Here is an 8795-nt window from a genome sequence, read left to right as displayed (position 1 = left end):
GAAGATGCTCAATCTTATGACTAATCTAAAGTAATTGCACGATATCACTGCACTGAAATACCATCATCAAAGGAGCAAAAAACCAGACCGCTAACCACAGCTGATAACAGACATGGTGTGGAGCCATAGGAACCCTTATTATTGCCTCTGAAAGTGAAAATTGGAACGAGCACTTTAGAAAACAATTTGGCATTAGGCTATAAAACCGAACATGTGTACAGCCTGTGAACTGGCGAACTCTTATATATCAGAGTGAGAGTTGCTGCTCTGCGGTGTGAGGCGCGCATCCGAATGCTGGTGCTATCAGTGAGGCCCAAGCTGGAGATGACTCAAATTTCCACCCACTGTGCAGTGCTCAAACCAACTGTGACATATTTTATATGCTGAAAATCTACGCAGAATACTCTAATAAAATGAGTGGATATGATGAACAGCTGAACAGTTTAGAGATAGGAGGGAGCGTGCATCTTTTTAAAATGGGAATATCACACAAAATTCAGAGAGCTCTGTATCTGGGAGGGAATGACACTACAAGGCTAGGGAGGCTTTCCTAGACAATAAGGCATCAGGCATGCACTATTTCTTCAGGAGGAGGAGGTCCCCAGGATCTTGCTTTGCTCTCATTGAAACTATAAATAGGCAATACATAGCAGACTTTAAAGTGTGTTATCTCACTGTTTAAATAATTTAAAAGATACCATAATCCTGAGAAAAAGGTAGCATGGTGAAAGATGATATTTGACCTGACAACCTGCCTTCTATTTTATTTTAGTTAATAAGTAGTTTCTTACTTTTTGAGACAAAGTCTCTTAGTTGGCCAATAATTTGCGTTAAATGCATAGAAATCTGCCTGCATCTGCCTCCTGGGTGCTGGGATTAAAGACATGTGACACCATACTGGGCCGACATTTTATTTTTAATGACATCTCTCAATGACTCTATGTCCTACTTGTTTTAACAACTTGGGTTCTAGCATATCTTTTCCATCCCACTTTTTTTTTTTTGCAGTCCTTTTATTATTTTTTTTATTAACTACACTTTATTCACTTTATATTCCCCCAAACCCCTCTCCTCCCCTCCTAATCTCACCTTCCCTCTCCCTTCTTCACACATGCCCCTCCCCAAGTCCACTGATAGGAGAGGTCCCCTCTCCTTCTTTCTGATCCTAGTCTATCAGATCTCATCAGGAGTGGCTGCATTGTCATCTTCTGTGGCCTGGTAAGGCTGCTCCCCCCTCAGGGGGAGGTGATCAAAGAGCAGGCCACTCAGTTTATGTCGGAGGCAGTCTCTCTTTCCATTACTATGTAACCCACTTGGACACTGAACTTCCATGGGCTACATCTGGGCAGGGGTTCTAGGTTATCTCCATGCATGGTACTTGGTTGGAGTATGAGTCTCTGGAAAGAACCCTGTGCCCAGATTTTCTGTTTCTGTTTCTCTCCTTGTGGAGTTCCTGTCCTCTTCAGATCTTACTAATTCCCACTTCTTTCATAATATTCCATGCACTCTGCCCAACAGTTGGCCATAAGTCTCAGCGTCTGCTTTGATAGTCTGCAGAGCAGAGCCTTTCAGAGGCCCGTTTGTGGCAGGTTCCTAACTTGTTTTCTGTTTTCTTCTTTTTCTGATGTCCATCCTCTTCCCACCTTTCTTATATTCCATTACAAGTAGTCTCTCTATATATATCTGTAGAGAGAGGGAGACTACACACACACACACACACACACACACACACACACACTATAAGTAACATCTATAAAATATAAATAAATAAAGGGCTTGCTGTTCTTGGGTCTTGACATCACTCAGTCACAAAGAGAATGCAACTGAAAAAAAGCAGTGCTCTCAATTCCACATGGCCTAGAGGGAGGAGACTTGAGGGTGTGTGATGCTGAGAGCAGCTTGCTCATTTTGCAGTATCCTTTGTCTAATCTTTATTTATGTTCTTGTCACAATTAATAAGTGGTTATTAGAGATGTCCTTGAAAGAAAAATTGAAGTTTACTGCCAATATTCTTGAAGATATACAAGCAAAAAAGAATGTGCAAACACAGAGATATATTTGCAGGGTCCAGGTTGTCACAGATAAATCTATGCATTGCTTAGCTCACACCACTTAAAGGGCAGTGGGAGCCAATATATTTGACCACAGAACTAACTACTTCCTGGTCAAAATACAATACAAAGATTTATTTTTAAAGACAGCAAACTGTTTCCTACAAACTGTTATGTAACACTTTTCTTTAAAAATGCCTAACTAAATCCCAAAAGAAAATGTCAGAGCTGTCAAATACAGTTTTTTTTTCAATTAGAACCAAAAATAAATTCATATTGACATTTGTACTCCTATGTTTAGTACAGCATTGTGCATGATTCCTAACCTACAAAACCAATCCAAATGTTTAGTGACAGAGGAATGGACAATAAAGTATAGTACTCATATGCAGTGAGATATTATTCAGCTTTAAAAAGAAGCTTCCATCTGTGACACTGATGAAACTCAGGGATATTAGGTAAAGAAGCAGATACAAAAAGACAAATACTGCATCATCTCACCTATACACAAAAATTCCTAGAATCATATTCACAGTCACGGAGAAGAGGGATTGGAAATACCTGGGAAATGGAGTATAGTTTCTATAGCTAGATAAGGTAAATAAATACTGCCTTCTTTGCACAGTTGGGATATTATGAATAGTACACTTTATACAGCAAAAATGGTGGATAAAGATGCTTAATGCTTTATCCCAATAAACTGTAAATATAAACATGCAAGGAGACAGAGATGTTTACCTTGAAAATATTACATAATATATACATGTATGAGAACATCATATGGTTCCCATAACCACATATCCGATACAATCAAAAGGGTAGAAATTTCACCTGTGAGTCACTGTTGGAAGCCAAATGCACAGCAAAGTGGCCCTCATGTACACACACACACACACACACACACACACACACACACACACACACTACCCATATGAGTTTGTAAATATCTTAATTAGCCTGACTATGCTGATTATTTCACCATGAAGACCTACAACAAAATATCATATTGCAGTCTAAATATCACATCCTAAATATATACCATTTTTAGTTTTCAATCATACTGTTACAAAATTGGGAAAAATAAAGTAGTTTTGAGTGTGCAGCAGTCTGAAGTATTTTTACCTTGAAAATGTTATTCACTCTGCCCGAGGGCACCTGGAGGCTTTCCTGGGTCAAATCACTTTAGAAAGAAGAGCTTACGGGGTCTGCTAATTTCATTGATCCCAAGCAGGCTCCTCTGCAGCCCCCTGAGGACCCCGGGCCCTGTTTCTCAGTGTAAACCCTAGCTCCAGGATATGGAGGATCAATGCACTCACCATTATTCTCACCAAGGAGCGGAACAATTACTAAAATCTATTTGCCAGTAAATGTGCCTTGTCTTGTAAATCATTGGGTCGTTAACCTTAACAATTTCAATGTGCCATCTCTATCCAATTCAATTAAAGTACAGACCAAGGTAATGCTTAAGAATACATTTCAGGCAAAGGAATATACTATCATGGTGTTATATCCTCATAAATTAAACAATACATTCATCCCACCTTGGAAAAGGGACACTGCATGATAAACATAGGGTGGAGGAAAAACAAAGGCAATAATTCTAAGAGTAAGTCAAGGATTAGGAGTTAGGGAGAACCAACATCCAAGGCATAATCACATGCATTATTTCTTCTGGCTTCCAGCATGGCAAAAAACACCTGGGCAGAGTGGAAAGCCTGCTGAACCCTCATTTGCTCCAACCACAACTCTGTGAGTCACAGATGCCTGAACTGTACCAAAGGAAAAAACAGTGCCTTTCCTGCTCCTAGTCTCTTACGACTGTAACAGAAAAGCTTAAGATGCTCTGAGTTCTAGCCTGGTCCTCCACAGACAGAAAGACCCATTTTGAGAGCAAGAAAGCTCCAGAGCAATAGCACCCTTTCCATGTTTCTCCCCTGTTTGCTTAGGATTAGGCAGAGATTAAGAAGGAAGAAATGCTAATAGTCTTAAGGTAAATGGTTCCTTTTCACATTTGATAACATAGGGATGAATGCCTCTGATTTTCCTGGGGGGGGGGTGACACAAAACTGTGCTTCAAATTTCCTTTTTTTCCATAACTCTTCCCAGCTAGACCACTTTTTTAACCAGCATGTTTGCATCATGAGATACTACTCATCAATAGTAGTCAACACACTACTGCAAATTTAGTAAGTAAAGCATATATGTATATGTATATATATAAGCATTATAGCTCTGTAGGTCGGATGTACCATGTAGGTCTTCCCAAGGCTAAAATCAGGGTGTCATCAGGGTTGTCTTTACTGTGTTCTGGAGACTGTAGAGGAAAATCTGACCCTTGCTGGTTCTGGTTTTTGCAGTATTAGCTACCTACACAGGCATTAGGAGCCTTGAAGGCCACTGAAGATAGATACTACCTTCTGTTTTCCTTTTAAGAACAAACTTTTAAGAAAGGAAAGCATTTAGAGCTAGACTTAGTATGTAAAAGCACTTATTGCTTAAGCCTGATTAGGATCCCCAGCATCTGTGCATAAAAGATGGATGTGGATACATGAACAACTATAACCTCAGGACTCTACTGAGGGCAGAGACAGGAGGATTATTGGGGCTCACTGGCCAGCTAGTCCAGCTGAATAAATTTTAAAAAAGTGAGCTCCAGTTCATTAAGAGCCTAAGGCAGACAGTGATAAAGCAATGTCTTCCTCTAGTCTTTGTACATCCTTGCATGGTAGATAAGGTACACACATGTACAAGCATGGACACACACACACACACACACACATGTGCACAGTGAGCATTACAGTTGTCTCTTCCTAAGATTTTAATACCATATGAAAGGGAGAAAGGTGAAGCTATTAAGGCTTTGTTGGAGCCTACCATGGGAAGGCTGTTTTGGTCTGGTAAAAAGAATAGAATCTTGTCCTAGGTGGAGACATGATATTCTAAATGACTCCCGCCAGAAAACATAAGATGACATGTTTACTGTTGCCCTTTCCTCGAGAGTTAATGCAAATGAGCCTGTCAACCAACTGGACAGAAAAGCACCACTCAGGAACTAACTTTAACAATTAACCTTTCCTTTCTTTCTTTCAATCTTTTCTTCAAACCTTAAGCATGGTAACTCCGGATGTTCTCACTGTGAAGATGTGCTGGTCTTCCACCTCTATGCAACTGTGCATAGGCCTCTCAGGTGAGGCTTGCTGTCTTCTTGGACCCTAACTCAAAAGGGTCCTTCTCTTCCTCCTCTCTCCTCCCAGAAGCCTCTTTGATTTCAGCCTGCCCGCCCTGTTTGTTTTTCCCCTCAAACTAGCAACATGGTCCTCATTCTTCCTTCCAACTCTAATTTTATTTATTTTTTTATTCATGATATTAAAACTTGCAAAACAAAACCCTAATCCCTGGGTAACACAATGGATCTGCTTTTGTGGATTCTGGGTGCCCTTTTCATGCTGGCTGTTGTCCAAGGGCCTTTCTAGCTGCCAGAGGCCACCCGTCTTCCTTCTTTTCACTTCTAAAAGCAAGCAAAAGTGGTGGAGCCTTTTTTCATGCTTCAACCCCCTCTCTCTCATCACTCCCTGACTTTTGTATCTTCCTGCTCTAACCAGAAAAGGCTGTCTGCTTTTATGAGTTTGACTTAGCACACGGGTCAACACAACAAGGCACTAATGGCTGGTTAGGAAAAGCCCCTGATTTTGATAATCAAAACTAGCCACACAGAAAAAAACACACTTGTCATATTGGGTAACACAGGTTCCAGGCATCAGGCCATAGACATCATTGTTTTAAGGAGAGGGCTGTGTTACATTGTCTATCACCTACAAGCCTGCTCATATAGCAGGACCACCTGTAAGGATGGGAGAAGATTCATGGCACTGAACTGTTGCCTCCCTTTTCCTCCATCTCCTGACACTTCCCATCTGTGCTCTAAAAATATTTGGCTTCCCTCCCCCTCTTCCATTCTCAGAAAGTTAGCCTCATCACAGACTCTCCTCCCATGGATGGCTAAGGTAAGTGCTTGCTTTGCTCTGAATAAAACTTGTAGGAAAAAATGCAGTATCCATCCAATGATTCTCAGGTATCCATTTACATAAAAGTCATCTGAGGAAGCACATTCTGATTTAGAATCTGGATCTGATGTCTAGCTGAGACACTGGATTTTCCTGGAGGCCTCAGTTTTCTTATCTGTCAATTGGCAGTAATAACAGAATTTACACAGAAGGTGTTTGCAAATGTGCCTAGAAGTCTGCACCAAAACCTTGTGCAGAGCCTTTAAGCTTTCAATAAGGAAAAGCTATTTCACTCTCTCCTATAGCCCAGCAAGATGCCCAAAAGAAGAAAGGCCAATGGGAAGAAGGTGGCCCTGGCCCATACTGTCGTGAAGAAACAGGAGGCTAAAAAGGTGGTCAATCCTTTGTTTGAGGAAAGGCCCAAGAACTTCAGCATTGGGCAGGATATCCAGCCTCAAAGAGATCTCACGCGCTTCCTCAAATGGCCCCACTACATTAGGCTGCAGCGGCAAAGGGCCATCCTCTCTAAGTGGCTCGAAGTACCTCCTGCCATTAACCAGTTCACCCAGGCCTTGGACCAGCAAATAGCTACGCAGATGCTTAAGCTTCCCCACAAGTACAGGCCAGAGACAAAGCAGCAGCAGTAGAAGCAGAGGCTACTGCTGCTGAAAAGAAAGCAGCTGGGAAAGGAGACGCCCCAACTAAGAGAGCACCTGTCCTTCCAGCAGGGGTCAGTACAGTCACCACTTTGGAGGAGAACAAGAAGGCTCAGCTGGTGGTGATTGCCCATGACTTAGACCCCATTGAGCTGCTGGTTTTCCTCTGTGCCCTGTGTTGAAAGATGGGGTCCCCTGCTGCAGCATCAGGGAGAGGCCAGGCTGGGGCGGCTGGTCCGCAGGAAGACTGGCACCACTGTTGCCTTCACACAGGTTAACTCGGAAGACAAGGGTGCTCTGGCCAAACTGGGGGAGACTATTAAGACCAATCACGAAAGATACGATGAGATTCGCGGCCACTGGGAAGGCCATGTCCTAGGTCTTAAATCTGTGGCTCTTACTGCGAAGCTGGAAAAGGCAAAGGCTAGAGAACTCACCACTAACCTGGGATAAATGTACACCTCTAAGTTTTCTGTACATAAATATGATTACAAAACAAACAAACAAAAAACCAACAACAGAAAGGAAAGCTATTTCATAGCCACAGGCATCACCATTCACTGTGTCTTCTAACATTCTTTGTACAACAAGTAATAGCTTGTTCCCTATAAATGTTGATTCATTTACTAGTTAAAAGAAAATAAAATTTACCATCTCAAGGACAAGGCAGGAATTCCATTAAAGCATCTATTTGTGTTCATGGTTTGTTTCATTGTCAAAACCTGAGAAAGTGCAACAGAGGGGATTGTGGATTCTGTAGAAATTATACATGTATTACATTAATTGTATTATTTTTTTTGACCAAAAGTCTGATTTTTCTTCTGTACTTTTCTACCAGAGCATTGCTATCCTGAGTGTTGGGGCGTATACGGCCTTGGTTATAGTCATTCAGTGTCACTACCATAGTACAAAGTTACATGTAGATAACAAGCAATAGCTGAGCATCCTTAACCCTCTATTGGCAAGAGCAGGGGCCAGGCTTTGGACTGTGTACAATCACTTGCCGGTTTCTCTTTAGACTGACATCTGGAAGGCTCAGACTTACTTGTAGGGATGGAGTCTTTATTCTAGCCTTTATGCTTAAGTGTTTCTCAGAATTTATATTGGACACTTCCTACCCACCAAGCTCAGAGCAGAAAATGTCATCAGAGAGCAGAGACATATAAACTTTGGCAGAGGTTCCCCCACTTGGCTGTAACTGGCCTAGCTGACGTTTCCAAGGGTATACTTGAAAATTATTTGTTTAGGATTTTATTCTGTTCTGTTACTATAAAAACCTCATGAAACTGTTATCACACCAGACCTTGGTATTTGAGGTAACTTCATTCTGTGTTTCTAGGGCCTGGTGACTAATAATTGGATCCAAAATAAACTATATTTTATTCCATTTGTGATGAAAGTGTGTGTCTTGACAGCTTTTAAGAAAATAGCTTTTAAAAAAGCTATTTTTTTAAGGTATCTTCTTAAAATGTTGCTTCTCCTATGTTGCTACATGGAGTTTTCTTCTAAGAGAAAGAGAACCATAAGCATCATGATGTAAGACTTCCCAGATTCTAGAACTATGAACAAGATAACCCTCTACTACTTATATTTCACTCATTCTCTAGTGTTCAGTACAGCAGCAGAGAAAAGACTAAGACATCATCTTTTCCCATCCCTTAAAAGCATGTTCAAGTAAATTTTATATCTATGTACATACGTGAAATTTTAAACTTAATTTTAACATTTTAAAATCTATTCTTACATTTAGTTAATTAATTTTTGCATAGAAGGCATGGCATAGTGCACATGTGGAGTCAGAGGCCAGCTCTCAGGAGTCGCTTTTTCTTCTTCCACCATGAGGGTTCTGGGAACACACTCAGGTCAGCAGCTTGGTGGCAAACACCTCTACTCACTGCACCACCTCACAGACCCTATCCTGAAATTTAGGGAAGTGCGTACAACATATTGAAAACCCAGAAAAGAAGCTACAACCTGATCTCAGGTGTTCATTAGATGATGCTTTTCTCATGGAGAATTTTACTTGGTGGATTGGTTTGGCATCTGCTAGTATAAAATGGTCCTGTGCTGAGGAGATGGCCCAG

At 41.2% G+C, this 8795-nt stretch overlaps 1 protein-coding gene across 1 annotated transcript; it reads left to right on the top strand.

Moving 5' to 3' along the window:
* Nucleotides 1-6369: 6369 nt before the first annotated feature.
* On the top strand, nt 6370-6702 carry LOC129670515 (60S ribosomal protein L7a-like). The gene has a single exon (XM_055599027.1). The coding sequence runs from the start codon at nt 6370-6372 to the stop codon at nt 6700-6702; it is 333 nt and encodes a 110-aa protein (XP_055455002.1).
* Nucleotides 6703-8795: the final 2093 nt, after the last annotated feature.

This window comes from Psammomys obesus, unplaced genomic scaffold, assembly GCF_907164565.1.
Source record: "Psammomys obesus unplaced genomic scaffold, mPsaObe1.curated_primary_1811, whole genome shotgun sequence".
NCBI classification, from domain to species: Eukaryota; Metazoa; Chordata; class Mammalia; order Rodentia; family Muridae; genus Psammomys; species Psammomys obesus.
Note: the sequence above shows the minus strand (reverse complement) of the source record. Positions and strands in the feature narration are given on the sequence as shown.